This window comes from Melospiza georgiana, chromosome 1 (genome assembly GCF_028018845.1).
Source record: "Melospiza georgiana isolate bMelGeo1 chromosome 1, bMelGeo1.pri, whole genome shotgun sequence".
NCBI lineage: Eukaryota > Metazoa > Chordata > Aves > Passeriformes > Passerellidae > Melospiza > Melospiza georgiana.
Genome location: NC_080430.1, coordinates 140,227,849 through 140,252,166, shown reverse-complemented (window position 1 = coordinate 140,252,166; position 24,318 = coordinate 140,227,849). Strand labels below are relative to the sequence as shown.

General features: G+C 34.1%; 1 protein-coding gene across 4 annotated transcripts in view; it reads right to left on the bottom strand.

Annotated features, from left to right (window-relative positions):
- Window positions 1–24,318, bottom strand: part of CSMD3 (CUB and Sushi multiple domains 3) — a 585,000-nt gene that overhangs the window by 159,232 nt on the left and 401,450 nt on the right. For all 4 annotated transcript variants that reach the window (XM_058018891.1, XM_058018902.1, XM_058018909.1 and 1 more), the window contains 4 exons: window positions 19,774–19,965; window positions 12,777–12,915; window positions 10,561–10,748; window positions 2,366–2,560 (listed from right to left, as the gene is read on the bottom strand). In XM_058018891.1, coding sequence (XP_057874874.1) covers window positions 2,366–2,560; window positions 10,561–10,748; window positions 12,777–12,915; window positions 19,774–19,965 — 714 coding nt within the window. The remainder of the gene's footprint in view (window positions 1–2,365; window positions 2,561–10,560; window positions 10,749–12,776; window positions 12,916–19,773; window positions 19,966–24,318) is intronic.

Here is a 24,318-nt window from a genome sequence, read left to right as displayed (position 1 = left end):
GAGCTGCCTCAAATAGCCATCAGATCAAAAGAAACTGATATAATAGCTTGAATTGTTTTAGCTACCAAATTAGAAAGTGAATAAATCATAAGCATAGGCATATTCTCATAGGCAGTTAAAAAAGTATTAGATATTGTTAGATATATCTTACAGATGGAATTTTTTTGAAGCCTGGATTAAAATATTTCCAAGGATGCAACTGTAATGAAATCTAGTAAAATGTGTTAGTGATCAATAAATTATTTCTTCTGCTAGGAACAAGGTTTTCACATTCAGGTATGAATATGATTTTCCAGTAGTTGTCTTTTTGCTATTCTGCAAACAATTATTGTTTGCTACCAAAAATTTAAAATTACCTATAGTTGCTGAAGCTGAAAGAAAACATTAATCATTGTCTCTGTCATACCAATAATGCATCTGCATATGTTCATTACATCCTGTTTTTAACATCCATAGTGACATACCAAACTCCTTAGCACATTAGCCTAGATAATATTAGCGTCTGTTCAATTTTTTTCTTAAAACTAATTAACTAACTAAATAAACCCCCAGTATACACCGAGGTGGTATTTTATATCACACTTAATTGTAACTCTATCAGTTTCAAAGCAGCTGCAAAAATACAAACTGAAGAATGGAGGAATCTGATTTCTACTATGCAAATTTTATTGTGTAGGTGAGACTGGTTTTCAGGAGCTAAATTCAGCTCTCAAATTGTTTCTTGCTGACTCTGTACCTGAAAGCTAATTAACTGATATGATCTTTCTTATATCTGTATAAAAGTTCTGTTTTTCTTGAGATAAATCACACAAAAGTGGAAAGCATTGATAATGTGGCCAAAATATAACATAATATATCACAGCAACATAACTAAAAAACTCCACTAATTCTTAACTAGTGGAAAAAGAAAAAAAAAAAAATCTGTTCTATGTCATCATATCCTAAAGAAGTATGGGCTTTTTCATGTTTGAAAAAAGGCCATTATTTTTCTCCATTTATTACAATGGCAGTACTTCCAAGCAAAATGCTCTCCCTTCACTGGAAGTTACAACAGACAGCGCTGAAAGATTGCTAAGTAGATTATAAGTGACACTAATAGACACAATTATTGCATCAATAAAATATTTTTTAACTTCCATTATCCATCAAGACATTATTTAAAAAAAGATTATCTTTCCCCTTTTGTACGTAACAACCTTCCTCACCATGTCCTCCCTAAAAAACAACATTCATCCCTCATTTTGAAATGAGGAAAAATATTTGACTTCTAATGCAGAGATTTTAGAAGTTTGAACACACTCCCAAACTTTTTCAAGGGCTGATGTCTCAGTTTGATGCCACTGGGTTTTGGAATGCAGTGCTATGATGGTTTTGGTAGATAATGAAAATACTGAACTTCTTCAAATGATTATAATATTGGATATTATTTAGATTTGAATTTTTTTTGTTGGTTTTGCAGGTACTCTACCATCCACTTTGTAATAGAAATTTGAGCACACAACAAAGAAAATTCATATTCTATTTTAAATCTATGTTTGTTCAAATTGAAAATGGATTTAACAGGTATTTTCTCCTCAAAATGTGAAAAGGAATGGCAAGTAACATAATAATTGGATTTTATTTTAACTTAAGAAGCAAATGCTAGTTTTCTCATATGATATCTGCATACATGGGAGAGGTTTTGTGCTGAATCTTACAGAATATGTGATTTTTCACAAAGTTAAAATAGCAAGTGGCTATCACTTCCTGTTAAGAGATCAGTAAAACAAAACTTTAATCTTTTCTTAGAGTTTAAATCTGAAAATGCTGATGCTTGAGATTGTCAATGGTCATACAGCTAAAGTCAGAAGAATCTTGAAATAAGCAGACTTCATATCTTTAAAAGTTTGAGTAACTGGATATTTCCTGCATTTCAAGGCTTTTCCACATGTCCAAGAATTTAAATCTTGTAATGTAATATATACAAAATATTTCATCGGCATGTTTTTAAAGCCAGTATTAGCAAAAAGAAACATATATTATGACAGCCAATGTGTACTTACTGTTGTACTTAAATACATATATATAGTACATATCTCTATATTCTGCTGTAAGTTAATTCAAGAACATATGTTGATGTGAAGAATGACATTGCTAAAAAAGACAAAATTTAAAATAAAAACACTATTTATTCAATGTTAATAAAAACTGGAATCAATAGTTTCCTGAGTTGTCAAATATGTATTTTATTACATATATAATTGGAAAGAGTTTTTTTCTGAAAGAATATTATTAAAATCACCTCAAAATTTCCACTTGTTTCTTCTCTATTTCAAAGCAAGAGTAATGACAACAGCAACTAAAATAAATGAAAAACTGCTCTTACCATGACAGCTGGGCAGGGCTCTGTTCCACCCAGGTCTTCCATCATCTCCCATGATACACGTTAGGGTAGAGTATCCCTGAAGAACATATCCTGCATCACAGTAATACGTGACAGTGGAACCCAGTTTGTAATCCATTCCAAGTCTGGTTCCATTCATTATATTTCCAGGATCAAAACACGACTCACGAAGTTTTGCTGTAGAGGAAACAAGCATGAATATAATTCTAAATATAATCCAAAATGAATAAATAATAAATATAAATTAAAACAAATAAAAATAATTATAATCTAAATATTTCCTGGAGTTCTCTTGAGGCCTTCTTTGAGTACCCTGTAGAACCTGTTGTTTTTTTTTTTAGGTTTTCCATCAAATGTATTCTTTACTTCATTCTAACAACTGTACAAATTACTATATCATGTCAGAAACCATGTCTTCTGTCCTTTTTTTAACATAATTCTTATAGTGCTCCATTTTTTTTTCAGAATTCATTCTGATCAATGATAAAGTTATGTAGTTAGATTAAGTTAGATATACAGAAATTTTTCCAGTAGATAAGGCACATCCTAGTTTTAAAATCTATGGTGTGAAAACTGGTAAATGGAGGAAATAACATGAACAATTTGTTGCACAATAAGAAGTATGCAAACCAGAATGTCTTCAAAATTAATAAACCTCAGGTGAGTTTCTATATGTATATGATGTGATGGTATACATTTTCACATACATATTTATCCCTCAGTGGATGAAAAAATATAAAAATGTTCCCTAAATGTATCTCATTCTTTTATCATTTATAACTATTTGTTTCAAATTATTGAAATAAATTCAAACATATGCATAGGCTTTTATCTTTGCTTCCCTTTTACTTCTAGTACGTGAATACCAATGTCTAGTAACATATTGAACAAAAATAAATACACAACACTTCTAATTAACAGCATTATTATGCAGAAAGTGAGAAAAGTAAAATATTTAGGAAAAAATGCAATTTCCTTTAAGGAAACAAGAGTATTATGTAGAAGATGGAGTAAAACAGATTTTATTTTATTTTATGTGTGCAGGATGGAATATGGAATAATATATTTTATCAAGTAGAAGATGGAAATTTCAGACTTTCTTTAACATTTAAGAGTGTTTTGGAGAAAATCAATACGGAACACTTCTTTGTTTTCTACAAGACCAGTGCCAGCTTTCAAATACATCAAAAAATGTTTATTTAGGAGGCATATTTGCACTGTGGAACTTTCTGCTACAGCTAGGTATGGTTGCCAAAAGATTATATGAGCTTTGAACTTCCTGGAAAGCTTTTTAAGAGTTTTATATAAAAAGACACTTTATCTGATCCTGTCAGTACCTAAAATGAAGTTTCTGACAAATTATAGATAAGAAGAAACAATTATTATTTATTTGACTTTTATATAGTTTGGCCACACATAAACTATTGGTCACTACTAGAGCCAAGTTAATGAACTAAGTACATCCCTTAAGGCCACTTTTATGTTTTAATGGTTCTGAGAGGAGATAAATAAATACATTGTGGTAACATTTGAAGAAGGAAACACAGAATAATTCTTTTGAACTTTCAATTTCAATCTTTCAAAAGCATGTCAAGGTCTCCTAGTGTGTTTAAAAATTTATTATGATTTGCACATATAATCTACAGAGCATGGTTCTGATATGAAAAACAGAGTAACAAATAATACTTACAATACATCTTTTATCATTAAGAACAGGATTAGGTACTCACATTGATTTATATAGGTAGAAGTACTGTGTAGTCTAAAAATTATTTAACACACATTAAAAAATTTTGATGGACAATGAAAAGTCAAAAGATGCAATTTACTAGAAAATCTATAAGATATCACACAGATATTATTCATTTTTGAGTAAGCCATTCACACACTCATTTGAGAAGTCTGGCCGGTCATAGGGCAAATTTCAAACTGTTTCAAGTCTAAATTATCGAACTTAGGGGGAAAAAAGGAAAAAAAAAAAAGGATAAATTAATTTAGCATTATAACTAATACATTAGAAAATCAATACAATAACATTTTTCCTGTTATTGAACCAATATTGATATAACTGCATTGACTCATAATTGCTATTGTGAAATCATCATTCTTGAATTTATGACAAAAATAATTCAAAATGTTTCAAAGGTACTTTAGAAGGTACACAGATAAAGTGGATATTAGTCCTAGATGAAAAAAAAAAAAGAGAGAAAAAAAATCTATTATGTCTGGTGCATAAATCAAAAATTGAGAAAAGAATGATCTGTCACAGCATAAATTACCTCTAGGGAAAAAAATACAGCCCTGTAATTTTCTTTTCCCCAAAATTATAGTTGTGACAGGCTTCTGAAATTGCTGACTAAACAGTAACAATGTCACTATAGAAATACAGTTTCTTAATACCAATTCTGAAAAATAAAGCCTGAAATACTAAGTACCTTAAAACTACTTCTGCAAATCTGAAGGAACTGCTAAGTGAACTTGTAGAAAAAGTTAGTAAACATGTTACAATGTATGAAGCACAAATCAAATGAGGCAAAAGAATTCTTCACATGCAGTGAAAAAAAGACCAAGTAAGAAGGCTGTTTCAGCTAATTTATAAGTGCTCCCAGGAGACAGGAGGGAAAGTTGTTCACCACCGACATCATGTTGCTCCAACTGAGGATCACAAGACATTGATTATCCCTGTAGCCCTTTCCTTTTTTTCCTAACAATATTAGTATCATTAAGTTAAAAACATGTAAAGGCAGTGACAGATATAGCAGAACATCAGAGAAAATGCTGTAATATTACAAAGATGTTTTTTCAGTAGAAGTGTTTTAAAAATTATTTTCTGTAATAAGTAGCCAGGAAATAATTTTTTTCAGTGGGTAGTTCAGATTTGGGTTACAGTAGCATTAAATTCTTGTCTGTTCATACCAGGTGCCAATTCCTTCTGTACATAATAAAATTTTGCAAGATGCTTCAAAGAAACCAGCATTTACTTTTCTTGATAACATTGTCACACCACTGGATCAAGTAAGGCTCAGAAATACAGGCTGAAAACAGTGACAAATGCTGTTTCAATCTCAAGTGCAACAAGGAAGTCTCTATTGAATATCAGTGTAATGATGCCAAAATCCTCCTGAAAACCAGTATCTCAGATTTTGGAAAATGGGATTGGAAGGCAAGAGAAGCAAGTGCTTTTTCCAGAACATGATGACTTACCACTACATCCCTAAGTTTCAAAGGGAATAAGGCCATAATAAACTTCTTGGAGTTAATATTACAGACATACCAAACTATAACAAGCATTCAGTAATCATTCTCCAGAGCACCTAATAGAACTAAAGAGCTTTTCCTCCATTATAATATAGGAATGAAGTGAGGGAGAGAGAATGGCAATAAAACTCAACCACGTGGTTACAGATTAGACCTGGGACATGGGTCAGTCTGAGATTTGGATCTGAAAAATAGGGTCCACCAATGAAGTATAATTTGAGTACCCTTACACTTAAAATATGATTAATGTACATATAGGGCACAACTGCATCAGTTACAATTTGCATGAAAAATTTATGTTCATCAAATCAGAAAATATTAGGTTGAAAGTGATGTAGTACAACTCCCATGCAAATCAGGGCCAATTTGATCATGTTACTTAGGCCTTTATACAGTCCAGTTATGATTTTGAAGGATTCCAATGCCATAATCTAAGGGCAAGCACTTTCAATGTTTGACTATCAGAGTGATTAATTTTTTTATTAATATGCAATTGGAATTTCTGTTATGTCAATTTGTCAGTCTATTAGCTCTCAGCTTATCACTATGAGAACCTGAGAAGACTTTGGCTTTGCCTTTTCAACATTCCTTTGCAACACTCCCTCCTGAGGTAGTTGGAGCAAACCCAGTTGGGAAGCTGATGCCAAATGACCAAAGCTGGATCCTACCATATGGTATGGCATCTATATCATATGATGCCATGCCCTGGATATAAATTTTGGGGAAGAAGAAGGAAGGGAGGGACATTTGAAGTTGTGCATTTGTCTTCCCTAGTCATCATTACATGTGATGGAGCCTTGCTTTACTGGAGATGGCTGAACATCTCCCTGCCCATGGGAATGAATTCCTTATTTTACTCTGTATATATGCATGGCTCTTGTTTTCTATATTAAACTGCCTTTATCTCAACCCATGAGTTTTCTCACTTTTATTATTTCCCCCATCCTGCTGGAAACTGGAGTGGCCATTTTCCTGGAAAAACCCCCTTTTGTGATTTTTTTCCTGGCAACTCACATTCCCATGTCTCTGGGACTGAGGTTGATATTCTATCTCACTTTCTTATGTTCTCTCCATGTCCAGTTTATCCACTGATTGTCCCTCTTTGTCTTCCCAAGTCTTTACTGCCAATGAGGCAGTGACATTTGATGTGCTCTGTAAAAACCTACAGCATGAGGATCACTTACACAGGACTTCTGGATCTTTGGATAACTGTTCAGTATAAAGGTCATCATAAATCACCTGCAGCATAGCTAATTCCTTCAGGTACTGGATACATCTCCTCATGGGGGCCCATTTGCCTGAATGGATTATAACATCATCTTAGAAAGGATAGCTTTTCCTCATGCCTGGAAGGAATCATCCTCCAAGGCCGAGGGTTTGTACCCCATCTGCAATCATTTTGACAATGTCCCCTTCCCTAGAAAGGGATCCCACGTGCTGGACTTTTCCTTCTAATTCCAGCTTACTGACCCTGTTAACCCAGCATTGGCACAGCCAAGGTGTCTGCTCATTGTAGGGTGACTGACTTGTTTATGACTTCTTCCTCTTACTCCTCCTCTTGTTATGGCCCTTTGGAGTAGCCCTCTTCATCCAGTTCCTCCTCCTTTTCCTTCTTAGGAAGAGTTTCTTTCCTTACCAAACAAGCTGATGTTTGCAATATTTCTGTTTGTGTGTAGGGGTGACTGATACCAGCACAGGCTGTTCCTCTGGTTCAGTTGCAAGGCCTACCATGGAGGAGCCAGAGCTCCCGTTGTTTTGTTGTCAGATCCAGAGGCCTCTTCCACTTGAGGACAGTCAATTATGTTTAGTAGGGCTTGGTAGGCCTAAGCCAGGTCCCAGCACATTGCAATGATTTATGTCTCTCTGGAATTGCTAGTGTGACAAGATACTTTCCTCAAATATTTTAGTAGTTTTTGGGCATTCTACACTTGTTTGGGGCTGAACTACCAAAACATTGGAGGTGGACAATGTCCTTGGTACTTGTCCACCCTTTCCCAGGCACTCTGTTGTGATGGTGTTCACAGGGGTTTTCAGGTGAGGGAAGAGACAAGAATGTTGACTCCATGTTCAGAAAGCTTGATTTATTATATTATGATCTATATTACATTGAAAATATACTAAAAATAATAGAAGCAAAAGTTTCATCTCAGAAGGCCAGCTAAGCTAAGAATAGAAAGGAATGAATAATAAATGTTTATGTCTCGGACAGAGAGTCCAAGCTAACTGGGCTGTGGTTGGCCATTAATTGTAAACATCCAAGATGGGCCAATCACAGATTCACCTGTTGCATTCCACAGCAGCAGATAACCATTGTTTACATTTGTTCCTGAAGCCTCTCAGCTTCTCAGGAAGAAAACTCCTAAGAAAGGATTTTTAATGAAAGGATGTCTGCGACACTCTAACTTGTAACGATCCAGCTTCAGGGCAGAACCCTGGGCAGTATCCCTAAATAATTGTTTAACCTCAAGCAAAACCTGAAACACATGCAGGAGGCATAGCAATATGAATACACTGGTTTGAACATCTCAAGGATATTCAAAATTCTCAAGAGCTGTTGAAATTGGCCTGGAGGAGAATGAAAAGGTGAAAGTGAAAGAAAAGGTGAAGGAATGTGCTCCTCCTCATCTGCCCCATAGATTGGGTCTCTGATGAGAAAAGGTAAAAGGTGTGATTGCTAGTAGTTTTCAAGAGGTGGTTCCCTAAAACTACATATGTGACAACCATACTGAGCAAAAATACAAGATTAGTCTCACAAACAGGAAATATTTTATCTTGAACCAGTGTTACACAGTCCATCAAAATTATATCCTTAATCCACACCCCAGAGGTGTGGGTTAGAAGAACACAGAGAGAAAGTAATACATAACCCAATTCTCAGAACAAGCACAACAACTCTGACTCCAAATAAATCAACATTGTGATTTTGATAGACCAGTGACTATTGAATTATCATAATGGATGACTAAAACAAATTTTCTTAAACACACTCTGGTCAGACCTGCAGTCAGCCTGCCAAAAAGGACTGTTGAGTTTTAGCCCATTCAGCAACTAAGGACCATGCAGCTACTCATTTAGTGGGATCCACAGTGGTATGGAGAGAGAACTGGAAAGATTAAATTGAGATGATTTGTAGATTGAAATAAGAATGGTTTAATAGTTTAAATAAAATGTAATAATAATAACAATAATAGAAACAATAATAAATTATAATGGAAGGAAAATTTAAACAAAGAGACAGACATAAAACCTCAGAAAAACAAGTATTGTAAATGCAAAACAATTGCCTATGACCAACTGACTGATGCCCAGCCAGCACCTAAGTAGGCTCTCTCAGGCCAGAATATCATGTTGGAAAGGTGGGGCCAGGTGCTGTGGCTGTGTTCCCTCCCAGCTTCTTCTGCTTCCCCAGATCCCTCACCAGAAAAGAAACATGAGAAGATACTGTCTCCCTAATAAATATCTTTCACACTTAGATTGGTGGAAAGGAGAAGCACTTTGATTCCACGACACAAGACTTCATTCAACAGTACAGAAGAAAAATATTGGACTCTTTAAAAATAATTTATTTTCTTGTTCCTCAGAAGTTCTGTGATCTCGCTATAGCACTTCCATCTACATTTATTATTTTTCAATTTAGTAGAAGAAATATATGTAAGTGAACTGAAACATCATACATCTGGGCTTACCATCAATATGGTTGAGACCTACTTTTAACTTTTCAGGACTAGCTCATACTGTGGAGACAACTTTCTTGACATCTCTAGGATCCAATGACTGTAGGAAAGGAGAAGGAGGCTTCATGGGCTTTATGAAGCACTAAATACATTATTCTTTCCCTTCTATACCTTTGAAATTACTAACGGCTCTCAGAATAAATGGAGAAGAAAATAAGAACAAGGAGGTCTATAACACCCTTATTTTCTTTCTGATTGTCTTTACAGAATATTTTCATATTCATTTAATAGCAAATATTTCTGTTTCTCAAGCCATGCAGAGGCAGTTATGAAAGTTCATATTGATTATATATCTTGAAAGTCTACATTTTCTTGTTTACTGTGCTATGACCTCAGGCAGCTCTGAGACAGGTGGACAGCTCTGCTGTGGTCTATCATATAAAGGTCTAGCCAAAATAGTGTTTTATTTTCAATATTGGACTCTTAGATTCTTGCATGTCATTTCATCTGACAGGACCTTAAATGCACCTAAATCAACATGACCTTTTATGTAAAAAAAAAAAAAATTAATTAAATTCTACATTATATATATATATGTATATGTTGTTAAGTTATGCCACTGCAACATTCTTTTTTGAAGCCTGTATACTGCTGTTTCCTATTTTTTCATAGAATCACAGACTCATAGAATAATTTATGTTGCAAGGGTCCTTAAAGATCATCTAGGTCCAAACGCTCCTGCCATGAGCAAGGAAGACCAGGTTGTTCACAGCTTCCACTAGACCAGGTTGCTCAGAGCTGCGTCCATCCTGGTTTTGAAAACCTCCAGGGACTGGGAGTCCACAATCTCTCTGGGCACCTTCTTCCAGTGCCTCACCACCCTCACAATAAGGAATTTCTTCTTAATATCTAATCTAAATCTGCCCTTCTTCAGCTTAAGGCTATTCCTCCTTGTCCTATCACTACATGCCCTCATGAAAAGTGCCTGCCCAGCCTTCTTGTAAGCCTGCTTCAAACACAAAAAGGAATCATGCATTCAACATTACAGGTAAATGAAGTCACACCAGAAACTTTATTTTAATTTAGCAATCTCATAACATTGTACTTGTATGAATTGAGTATTCACATTATCATGTTCTCAGGCAAAACAAAAACATTACCAGGCAGAAAATTATGAGAATTTAAACCAAAATTTGCACTCATGCATTGAATGGTGTAAATATAGAGAAAAATAATTTTATTTACCTTTGTATTCCAGATGGAATCCAGTAAAACTAACAGATCCATCACTCCGAAATGCCAGATGCATGGTATTTGAACTGCTCTCTATCCTCTCTGGCAGTTTGCTGTCTTGAAAGCTCCCAATCAGTGGGCTGTTACTGTCTGGCCCATCATAGATATAAAGAAAATCATAATTTGGTTCTATACTGAAGCTAGAAAACAAAAAAAGGGAAATATCAGATGGAATATGCTTTGCCTAACATTTTCACTCTTATTAGCATAAATTTGAAATTTACTATCACTGTCTTAATAAAAGGAAAAAAAAATCCCTCCACTGTCAGAAAAAATTGTAACTTTTTAATAATTTCCTCCTAGGCAGAAAAAAGGAAAGCTTTTTAAATAGATAAAAAATAATAACATATTTTTAAGATTTAGAAAAATAAACAACCTAGATCTATTGGAACCCTTGGCAGAAATGCTTTATGATACGATGCACTCAGCTTTCAGACAGGTTAAACACTTTCAGACAGCCAGAGGATGATCTTCCCATATCTCTTAGAGCAAGAAGCATTTTGCCTATGATCAGTTTAAATAAAAAAGATCAAGTATTGAAGCTTCCCATTTTCTTCTGAACTACATTATTAACTACATTTGATAACTTAGTTAGTTAAATTCAAACTTAATTTTAGTTAAGGGCAGAGAGTTAACTAATTTTACTTATAAGATTGTCCCTGTAGAAAAAGAAAGTTTTCTAAAAAGGTAATTAGTAAGAGAATGAAAATCCAAACTAGGTCTCAACTTGACAGGAGGCCCTCACTGAAATAAATGTAGGCATTTAAGACCTGATAGAGCTCCCCTACTAACTTTAGGATTATTTAAAATATATTTTCTTATAAAAGAAATGTGAAAGTAAAAAGTCAACAGCTTTGATTATTTAAGTGCCATAGTTCATCTTGAGTTTAAAAGGATTAGCTGGAGTAAGTTCCACTCAAAAGACCATTTAACAGACTTAGTGGAGTATGCAGTGTTTCTCACTCTAGGTCAGTCTGTGTGTCACAAATGAGGCAATAAAAGATGCAATCTTCTTTGACCAAGATTAAACTTCTGAATTTCTATTAAAGATTCATAGCAACAGACTATATATTGAGATTTTTTTTTAACTTGGTATTTGGGATCTACAAACTGTTCATAGTATCTGGATTCACACTGCAAAACATTTTTTTATTCTAAGATGGAGGATCTCATATCTAAATGTAGAATATAAAAAGCAGAATACTCTTAAATATATTGAGCTCATGATATTAGGCCAAACCAACAAAGTGCTAGTACACAATAGAAAGTTTCCTACCAACTCACAACTTTCTGAAACCACCGACAAAATAATTATACTGTTAATTGAGTATGGATTTTAGGATGGATTTACAAAAACACATACTATGTTATTGACCACAAGAACAGATTATATGAGCTACCTGTCTAAAGAAGTCATCACATTAACTCTGGTCAGAACAATATAGACACTAATATAGAACACCCAGCATAAGAAGAACTTAAATTTGATGGGACATCATAAGAATCATTTTTACCTTTTCTGTGACATATTTCCTAGTTAGGATGCATAATTTTCACACATAATAGATATATTAATTTACATCATGTGTTACAAACAATGCAGACAGCAGAAGTTCCTTTGTGAATTCTATTAAACTCAATTTAGTCTTCTATTGTGATAAAAGGCTAGAACAATTCTATTTAATAGCCAGAACATCAGGAAGTATCTTGAGTGTCCTGAAATTATATGGACTAATAAAACTAAATTTAAAGACTACTTTTGAAATTTTGCCTAAATAGCAGCTGTCACATACAAGCAGATGAATCAATAGTTTTCATCATTAAAGACCATCCTGGTTTGAAGATGTTTCAGTGAGTTACTCCATGCCACCTTCTCAGGAACTGAATCTCAGTTAAATTAAGCACCATCTACTTCAACATTAGCCAGTGTAAACAGGATGCTTTTAAGGAAACAGCAATGAGTTTCCAAGCTCCACCTGTATGTGTATTGATGACTCTGACATAGTTATTGTAACTTTTAACAAAGATAATAATTACTAATCCCTTTGATAATTATATTAAGTACACATACACTACCGTACAGAAATCTGAACAATAATAAAGTTATAATAATGATGCCAATAATAAAATTATAAACATGACTTTAAAATTTTTAAGTAGCAGCTTACCTGATAAATGCTAATGATATAACATAATCACTATTAACATTGATAGTCCAGTCACAATCTCTGCTGTGGGGATATGGATGAGGGAAGTTTGGTGAAAGTATAAAACCTGATGAGCCAGTCAGGTTTCCTCCACAGGGAGCTGTGAATAAAAATAGACTGAACTTGAGGAAAGAAGGTAAGAGACAAAGAAGCAAGTAGCAGCAATCTGTTCACTGACATTTAGTGTCCTCCAAAAGTTAAACAAGTGAGGTATTTACAAAGCTTTAATAGAAACAAACAAAAAACATATTCACATTTTGCCTTAGACAAATACTAATACTACTATGTGAAACTCTTACTTTTGAAATCTGTCCTTTTGCTTGCATAGCATCATTTCAAGGTTTTTCTGAATATATTGTGAACTTGAAAAATGCTCTGGCAACACATATAAAAAGACTTGACTGGATAAGTTTTCCTCTTTTTACTTCTTGTTAAAGACATTATAAAAGAACCTTCTTAGGCTATGAAACATGATACTTACATTGATAATGCAATTATCAGCCTTTTCACCAGATAACAGTGATTAGTTCAGGTCAAGATGGATATAATATAAATTAAACGTTAAAAAATATTCAAGTAATTGCACTTTTCAAACTCTGAGATAAATAAAATAGCATTAAGTACAATCAGAGTAAAACAACCACATTTTTCTGTGATTTTGAGGTTTCCAAATGTTGTGGGATTTCAGTCCAGCAAAATAAATAGTAAGAAAAGAAGGAACATTTAATGAAATTTTGCTCTTCACTATTCCTTATCTGAGACTTCATGTGGCACCAGAGAATAATTAGGTTTTCTAAAGATCTTCTTTGAAAGAACTTCTTATAATATTATTCAAAAGATCCCAGATAAGATTTATATTTTTGAGTTTTAATTCTGCTAAATGATCATCTTGGCCTAGGAAGGTAATGGATTACTCAGGTCTTTTGTAACAGAGATTCTGTGAGCTCGAAGGCTATTTAAATCTCTTATAAAATCATATAGATCATTGAGTGCAACCACAAACTTAACACTGCCAAGTCCATCACCAAACCATGTCCCTACGTGCCACATCTACATGTGTTTTAAATACCTCCAAGGTCAGGGACTAAGCCGCTTCCCTGGTCAGCCTGTACCAATGCTTGGTAACCCTACTGGTGATGAAGAAATCTGTCCTTACAGCCAATCTAAACCTCCCATTGTGCAAATTGATGACATTTCCTCTCATCCTGTCATTTGTTACTTGGGTAAAGAAATGAACAACACCCTCAGTACAACTTCATTTCAGGTGCTTGCAGGAAGCAAGAATGTTTTCCCTGAGCCTCCTTTCCTCTAAGCTATACATTGTCAGCTTCCTCAGGGGATCTTCATAATGCTGTTATCTGGACCCTTCACCTGCTTTGTTGCCCTTCTCTGGACTCACTCTATTACCTCAGTATCACCAGCACCAAGTACAGGAGGATGACTGCTGCCGTGATCATGCTGGCCATACCTTGCTGATACGAGCCAGGATACCACTGGATTTCTTGTGGGCCTCTGGACACACACTGGCTCGTGTTTGGCCACCTGTCAACCAATGCTCCCAGGTCCTTTTCCAATGGGCACCTTCCCAGCCATTCATCCCCCAAGCCTGGAGTGCTCCATGGTGTAGTGCAGGACTCATCACTTCACCTTATTGAACCTTGTACCAGTGGTCTTGGCCCACTGATCTAGCCTCACCAAATCCTGCTGCAGAGCCTTCCTACCCTCCAGCAGATCAACACTCCAGCACAACTTAGTGATGCCAGAAAACTGAGAGTGTGCTCAGTCGCCTCATCCAGATCATCAATAAAGAGATTAAACAGGACTGGCCCCAGTACTGAGACCTGGGGAACACCACAGGTGACTGGCCACCAGCTGGATGTCACTCCACCCACCCTGACTCTCTGGGCCCAGCCATCCAGTCTGTAGCTACCCAGTGAAGAGTCCAGTGAACCTGTCCAATGAACAGTCAGTTTCTCCATGAGAATGATGTTGGAAATAGTGTCAAACACTTAACCAAATGCTGGATAGTTAACACACCCTGAGCAGGTGTCCTTGTCATATAAGGAGATCAGGATGCTCATTCAGAACCTACCTTTCATAAACCAACATTGTCTGGGCCTGATCCTCTGGTTGTTCTGTATATGCCGTGTGATTGCACTCAAGAGGATTTGTACAGATAGAGATGATATGTAAAGGTATAATTAAACCTTCTGGGAAGTATACAGAGTATTTCCTAATACCATGAGAAATACTGCTTCCAGCTCTGGAGCATTCAACAAAAGAAAGACATCGACCCTTTGGAGAGAGTCTAGAGGAGGGATGATCAGGGAGATGGAACACCTCTCCTACAAAAACAACCTGTGAGAGTTGGGATTGCTCTGCCTGGAGAAGACAAGGCTCCAGGAGAACTTATGGCACCTTTCAGTGCCTAAAGACGGCCTACAAGAGAGCTGGAGTGGGATTTTTCACAAGGCCATTCAGTAGCAGGACAAGGGGGAAGTGTTTTAAACTTAAAAGCAGTTTTGGATCAGGTTTTAGGAGGAAATTCTTTACTGGAAGCATGGTGAGACTTGTAGCAAGTCGTCCATGGAATTTTTGGATGCCTATCCCTGGAACTCTTCAAGATAAGGCTGGATGGGGCTTTGAGTAATTTGGTCTAAGAGAAAGTGTCCCTGACACAGCAGGAGAGTGGGAATTAGGCGGTTTAACCCAAACCACTCTGTGAATCTATGATTCTAATAATTAAATTATAGGTCATTTATGAATTCAAGTAAAGCAAGTAGAATACTTAGGGAGATTAACGTATCCACAGTCACAGTACATATGAGTATATTCTTTCTACATATTATCCATCTGTTTACATTAAAAGGGAGTAATGAAAGTAAAATTAACTCAAAACAAAACAAAACACCAAAAATTTGGAATCTTTGTTTACATTTTTGTATTAAAATTGGTGATGAATCCTAAAATCATCATTTCGTATAAAAACAGAAGTGGAAACAACAGACACTAGGATGGCTTTAAGAACACAATAATATCACAAATTAATAGTAGTGGCAAATGCATAAAACATATATTCCAGACCTAGCATCATTTTTAAAATTTTTTTGACAACTGCTGAATACAATTTTTATCACAATAAGATTTTCCCAGATGTTTCAGTTGATAGGTAAAGTTCCATTAGCTACAAGGGAACAGATGGGAGAAATTTCATTTAGTGTGAAACATTTACTTATTTTTACAATAAGGATAATAAGTGCAAATTATCTGTCCTCAAAAAATTAAAATTTGTATTGTTTCTAATTAAAAGCATATGTCATTGAATGTTCCTTTGTCACAATTTCAAACTGAGTAAAATTAAATTGTTATAAAACAACACATATTCATTAATTGTAAAATAGTTCAGTTAAAAAACCTTTAACTTTCTGTAACCTTGTTGAAGTAAAAGTTCCTGTAAAAAAGGAACTGTGAGGTTGTATGGAATGTAAAGGCTGCTCATGAGCTGGAACTAATGTTCTCCAGTATAATCCTGTACATTCCTCATTTTCGTGTACTTTAATGGTTTAGGTTGCACTCTCTGCATTTCCTAGGAATGAAAATGTGAAGAATACCAAAGAGGATATTAAGGTAATTCACTGTAACCAGGCTTCACTGAACTGATCACTAAACTGCATGAGTCTGATGACATTTTTGAAGTATTCTGAATTGGCATATACCGATACAAGGAAGTTAAATGCTATGTCCTTGTTTCAGACTAAATTCTGCCAATGTCTGCATTCATGCTACTTTCCTGAGCTCTTGATTTAGTTTAGTCCCCTGTTAGTTCATTGATAGAATATTTCCATATGAGTAAGTTCTTTCTTATATACCTATTCTTTCTTTACACACATCAGCAGTTACCTCTGCTGTTTACAGTGTTTCCATTTAATTATTCCTAAGGTCTGTTGATAATCAAAAAGAGAATAAATGGAAAGTACACTAAGCTAGACAGACAGACACAATATATTTTATTTCAAGTCATGCCATTAGCCGCAGTAAAAGATAATAATAAAAACCATAATCTTCAACTTTGCAAAATATCTCCCAGATAAAATTTTATTCCGATAGAATGGTTTCAGATTATTTTAATTGTCAGTTCATAAGATAGTAAGTTGAGAATGTTAACATAATCTAGTGAAAAATGTTATTAGATTATGTTTCCCTTTCCAGTTTACTATCTTCTCTAAACTTAGTCACAGACTTTTGTTTCTGTGCATTTTAATTAAATTCTTATGTGTGTCAGAATCCATAATTTTCTGAATTTAATGTGTAGAAAATTATTATTGCCATAACCTTATTTTTAACTGAGGACAGACCAGCTCTGAAAACAAAGTTTAAAGAAAACCTTTTACAGCATTGGACATAAGAGGTGAGTATGAGCAAATATAACAGCTCATCTAGAAAGAAAGGCAAATGTCAAAACACTATGAAAAATACACAATTTTATATGTATTATGCAGTAAAAACTAGATGTAGATTATGTGAGCCTGTCTTTATAAACCCCTGTGTAGACACAGTGGTAAGCAAGCACTGAGCCTTACTGTCTCTGTGATGATCTCAGCATTCATTATTTCTATACAAGGAAATATAGGTTGGGGTGGTTTTTATTTACCATTTATTTTCTCTAGGAGGCAACAAAATCTTATTCCACAGCTTTCTGGCTTTTATTTATTTAGTTAGTTACTTCTTAAGAAATGAAACAGAATGTATGGCTTCATTTACTTTTTCTTTCCTTTAAAAAAAAAATCCCAACATATTAAATAAAGAATCATTGCATTATTTGATTTTGAATGGAAAGTACCATTGGAATTAAATTTTTACAATAAAACCTTTTTATAGATATTTATATGAAAAACAAGACCTTGTCTGCAACAAAACAATAGAAACAAACAAAATTGAGCCACAAGGAAAAAATATTGACCTATGAATTTCTGAAGAAAGTCTGAAACCTTAGGAGACAGTTTATAGTACCCCTAAATGCACAGTTAACCTGAATCCTAAAATCTGTTTTTGCATAACAGAATTTTTAATGTAATCTCTAAGAAAAATAAGCAAAGTCAGTCACTAAAGATTCTGGTATATATGCAGGATTGGAGCCAGAAAACTTTGAAATGGAAAACATGGAGCTATTTTTTGCAGCACAGACACAAACCAAAGGACTGTCTTTTGGCAGAAACCTGCTCTCAAATTTATAGTTTCTCAGAATACCTTCAGTGTAGAAGAATTTTTAATTACTATCTTTCATTCAAATACATGAATCATTATTTAACTCTTTGTTATTGTCCCATTGCTAGTACCTTTGAAAGGAAGAGGTTCTTAAAATTTTGTGAGGCAAGACTAAGGGAATTAAAAAAAACAAGGCCCTCCCACAGGTAAGAACAATTAAAACCAACATTTCCCTCATTTTGAGCATTAATAATTAAGAGGTCTGAAAAGACACTTTGGTGTGTAAAGAACCAGTAAAATAGATCTAGAACATGGTACAACTATACACCTTCAGAATTATTCCTGCCTCTTATTCTTTCATCAAAATTATGTTGGTTTTTTTTTTTAACTTTGATAAATGATGATGATGTTGAAGTTATGTGTGGGGTAAGTGTTGCACAGTTTGGATTTACAGGGATGGAAGCCACATTAATGAATATAGTACAAGTTATGAGAAAAAAAAATCAATGAACTTCAGGGAGTACTGATCTACAACACAGTTTTGAAATCACTTAGCTCCAAGACAAGGTTTGCACACTCTAGTCTATTAGCAGTTCATATTCTCCAAGAATGTATCATTATAGGAAATCAATGGAGAATAACTCCATGCTTGACATTTGGACAAATAAATCATCATAATAAGCATTCTTGCTGCTCTGTGTACAGTAGGTGTTTTGCATGAAGTGTGGAACTTACCAGTATTAATTAAATGGATGCTTGCAGCTAAAATCAAGTGTATGCATATTTAATATGTGCTACCGACAGAATGTCAGTTGAGCACCTACACCTACATTTAATCTATTTTGTAATATCATCAACTCACTATTGATAGTGATTAAAACTGTTAGTATTGCTTTATAATAGGGTAATTATTTTTCAGTTGAGATATATATTTTAAAAACAGCAATATCAAATAAGGCCAACATGAGAGAAAAATATTTTAACTTTAGAGCCCAGAGCCCTAGAACTCCTTTTGCTTGTTCACTTAGATATTTACGGATGTTCAGTCACCATTACTATAAAATGCATATTTTCACATCTAAGAATTATAAGAGATGAGCAATAAAATGTTTCTTTACTGCAGTCTTCCAGAAAATAGTCTAGACAGTTCATGTCTTCAAGCCCATAAGCTCACATGACTCCGGAAGGCATAGTAAGGAGAGTAAGAACAGAGAAAATAATACTTTAATACCTTAGGTAGAATAGCCAAAACACCAAGTCAGTACTGTACTGTTTGCAAACACCTGTCTGCAGATATGGATGAACAAGGTAGACAGTGTGCATACAGAGGATATGCAAATAGAATGCAGATTTCATTTGTAACAGCTAAGGTCAAGATAAGTTTGTTAAATGAAGGAGAGTGTTTGAAAGCTTTGCAGAGCTCCTTGCAGTTGTAATCTCTGGCGAATTCCTCCCCGCAATGTTTGTCCAAGAACACACTACCAAGGATAATAGTCACTGACACTGACTGGTTTTCTCTGTCCCAGATCATCAAATTATAAATGAGATGGCCCTGAGAGGGAGAGCATGAGAACTATTATACTAACAACTGCAGAGGAAAGGCTTTGGTTATGACTATCAGAGGTTGATGTAAAATCATTTTTAAGATGTGCAGTATGTGCATTTTCTTTAAACAAGTTCCTAGAACAGTGTAATTCATTATATAATGATTTCTATTTTTAAGAAAACATTATTTATTTTTTTTTCTGCATACCTATACAGACTGGTGGGTTTGGCTGCCAGAAGTACCGGTTTTCTACCTGGATGCAGGTTATTTTCTCATCTCCTTGAAGTTCATAGCCAGGGTCACACTGAAAAATTACAGTGTCTCCAGGTTCTCTTCCATCACCATTTCTAGTTCCATTCATGGGGACACCAGGATCACGACAGGCAGTTGCTACAGAACCTAGAAACATAGTGAAAAAATATAAATACATTTTTGAAAAAAAAATAAAATTCCATTTTGTAACATTTTTCTAATACGGAAGTTCAGTAAATTCAAAATTTTCTTAATCACCTAAAGTTGCTGATAAATCATCAAAAAATCTGCTGCTTTTATACTATTAATTTTTTCCATCTCCTTTAGTTATTAAAAGTGTCTAATTTTTCTTTTAGTTGATTTTTAATTCTGTGAAGCACTGCAGCATGCAGAAAGGAAAGGAGAAGATTTCCTATTACTCTGGACATTTAGTACTTTTAACTTAGAGCAGTTTTTAATATGAATAGAATGAAAAGCAGATTAAGGACTTTAGGTTTTCAAATAAAGGTATGCTTGCATACATCTTCAGTTCTCCATAATTCTGTAGTTCATAAATGTATCTATGATGTAACATTCATCTGTGACCTTGGAAGAGAATTTTATTGATCACTCATATCTATACCCTTGCATATGACCTATCTACAACACAAGACTTTTGTAGTAATAATAAAGAAATCATTACAAAAAATACACATGGATTTACTCTGAGACAATGTAAAGCTATATATTATACATCAGTATGGATTATTATTAAGATAAAGTACAATCACAATGATTACAAAAAAGTATAAAAAATTTAAAGAAATTTTCCTCTTCATCAACATAATAAAATATGCACTAAAACTAAAATGTAAGCTTTAGCAAAAAGTAAGTACATCAATATTTATTCAAGTAAATATTATTTCCTACTAACATTAAGGAACAGAAACATGTTATATGTATTACAAATAAATACCAAATGTCAGACTTGCCTGTGGAACTAGTCCCACTGAGCTCAGCAATCTGTGTAACATAAACACAAAGTGGCAGTACTGAGATTTAATTGAGATGCCCTCTTTCTGGGAAGGTAATACCAGCAGACAGCAATCTATTCATCCAAAATGTGTCTGGGTTTTGTATTTACAATGTTCTTGAAGAGCAAATTTTGGTCTTAACTGTATTTATCTTAAAAAAAAACCAAAAAAAAAAACCAAAAAAAAACCTCTTCAAGGACATTCCTTTCTGAGACATACTTAATAAAAATATAATTGGTGCAATAGAGCTATAGCTGTATAAAAATTGGGATTTTTATGGAGTTGTTTTTAAACCTAGGAAGTACTGACTATAGGGAAAAAATCCCCACAAATAAATTCTCTCAAAAAATCAAGCATGAACAGAAGGAGAAAATTTTCCTTCTTAGTCCTCAACTATTAAATATATATTTCTTTTAAATGTTTCATAATAAGTTAAATATAGTTTTATTTTTTAATATTGTCATGCAATTTAAAAAAAATTCTGCTTTAGACACTATCATGACTACTTGTTTGTATCTTTAAATATGTTCCTGGGTTTAAACTTAGAAAAAATATTACTAAGATATGAGATTACTAAATTTACTGTGTTCTGCCCACTTTAATATCATCTGCCTTGAATTTTGCCATTAAAAAGAAAAACAGTTCTCTGCTTTATCTAAAACATGCAATTCCAGAAGAATGGGGGCTGACTTTTACTCAGAATTTGCAATCAGTCTTGAAGGACCAAAGAGACAATGTTGGCATGAAACTTGTTATTGTCTGTTCATCATATTGCTCTTACTAGATTGCATCATTCTGAAAAAAAATTGGATATGGCTGAAAAAGACACGAAGTGGCCACATAGGAATTTCTGATACAATCTCTTTGGGTATTTTAATCACTTACTAATATTTATGCAAATTTCTTTTATAAGATGAGATCTGTGCCCCAAACTTATCACCTTACCCTTATTTGCCTTGTATAGCAGTCATCTGGCACGCTTGCACGCTTGCTCAACACACCTCCTGGACTTTTGGCTTTACAGCCAAATTCATGAAGCATGGATTGGATAAGTGGAGTATGAAATGGATGGAAAACAGGTTGGTGTGCCAGGTTCAAAGAGGGTCCATGATCCAAAACCTAGGCAGGAGGTGTTTAGCAGCAGTGTCCCTCAGGGGTGGTTGTTGACTTCAATATTCATTAAAGATGGGGACAATGAGACTAAGTTAGCTTTTGGCAAGTGTACAGACACTGGCTGATCAGTAGATATACTCTAGTGCAGGGATGATATTTAGGGAGGTCTCAGTAGGCTGGAGAAAAAGGCTGAGACAAACTTCAGGAGGTTCTAAAAAGGAAATTCATCTGGGACAAATGAATCCCAAGGAAGAATTCACCAGAAAGCAGCTTTATGGAAAAGGAATAGAGAAGACAAAAGCCCTTCTAGGAAGCATATGTGCAGCAAAAGCACAAAGATAGAAACCAGAAGATGCAACAAGCAAAACTCCAGATGTATAAAGGAAAACACTGTTTCACTTCAAGTGTGATCAATTCTTTATTTATTTTTTTTTTACAGAGTGGTTGTTATCTTTTTGACTGTTTCATGACCAAGGAATTGGACTAGAGGTCTTCAGAGGTAGTTTCCAACTTTAACTATTCCATGAATATTTTGAAACTTTTCTAATTCACACTTAATACACACAGATCTAATTTAAAAATAAAACCATTGCTTTAAGACTGTTTTCTGCATTGGAACAGTAGAATGCAAAAGAGAGCTTCTCCGCTCCCACTATGTCATCATCTGGGGTTTAGAATTTTAAGTAGATGATTTCTGGAAGTCTAATTCTCATTTTTTTCTGAGTTTGTTCAGCAGTTTGAAAGGCTCTATTAAAAGCAGGAAATCTAACTGAAGGGTTTATGAACTGGTATGACAGACCAGGTAAACCTCTCAACAGGCTGATAAAAAATTTATTCTGAATGAACAGAATGTAAGAAAGGGAAAGAATACATCATGCCGTTAAAAGTACTGAATATACTTTGATTTATCATAAATAAATAATCATTTATTAGGCTAGATTTGCCTAAAATCTGTGGGAAATTTTGCTTGTCTCTTCTCCCTAAAGTGCTACCTAAAGGAAGAGAGAAAAAAACCTTCATAATACAGCTGTTACATGATATGTGATTTATTTATTCATGTAGTTGCACGACATTATCCTAAATATCATCATCAGGATAATAAAACAGTGATGAGTTCTTAGTGAAAGCACACTGTAAAGCTATAAAGCTACTAACTTGGAGCACTTAGTACATTTTTTCAAACAGACTTTGGAGATGTGGTAGGGTAAAAATAGGAAATAGCCTCAGCCTCATGAGTACAGGACAATTCAAATATATATACAAGGTTTTGAAACACATTTTTCTCTAAATGTTTAATTTCTATCCATATAACAATCTACTTATTTTTTATTTGAAAGCAAAAAATTTGTGTCTTTCACCTCCATTTCAACCTATACACCTACCTCCATGGAGCATTTCAACAACTGGAACTGAGAGATTTAGATACCAAATTTCAGCTGTTATTTTACTTTGATGGTAATTTAAAATTGTGGTAAAGGTTTATGTATATAAATTATGGTAGAAATATATATATATATATACATATATGTATGAATTTTGACCATAATTTATGGTATTTATCTATAAACATACATACATAAATACATACATACATATACATATATTTGTATGTATATATATATACATACATATGCATAATCGCGTTGGCTTGTTTATTTGATTTTCTTGCATGTCATCATACTTTGTGTGGAAATAATTACTTTTAGGAAATAAAAATTACTTTTAGGAAATAACTTTTCCTTACTTTTCTTTTTTTTTTTTCCCTCTCTAATTCATTTTAAGGAGCATAAATGAAGAGAAGGTATCCAGAGTTCCACAACTACATGGAGATTGGAACATAAATAAATTATTCCTTCATGGTATTTCTGAACACCACATATCTTGCTTTGTAAGCATATGTCTAAATCAGCTTGCTTAACTGGGAGTGGGATTAATTTAATTTAATTTTGGTCGTGCAAAAGTTTGGTATCATATTAATAAGCTTGTTCCCCAGATTCCCTCTACAATCAGTATCATAAGGGAGAAACTTTTACTTAAGATTGATACTTAATGTTCTCATCCACTGGAACAGAAGGAAATACATTATTTTTTTTCAATTTAGACAGAAATGATGTATTAATAATCTACATTAAATGTGTTGTCTCTATTTTAATATTAAATCTGTTGGTAAATTCCATTTTTACTTGCTTATTGTCATATATTTACCTCAAAGAGGAGGTGGATTTTTTTTTATAAATAAATTTGTCAGAATAAGAATCCTCAAACATAAATATCTTTTTTTTTGAGGGAAAAATTAAAAAATAGCTATGCAAGAAGGAGACTGGAGAAAGAATATCTTGATACTGTTTGCAATTATAGAATTAATGCATTTGAG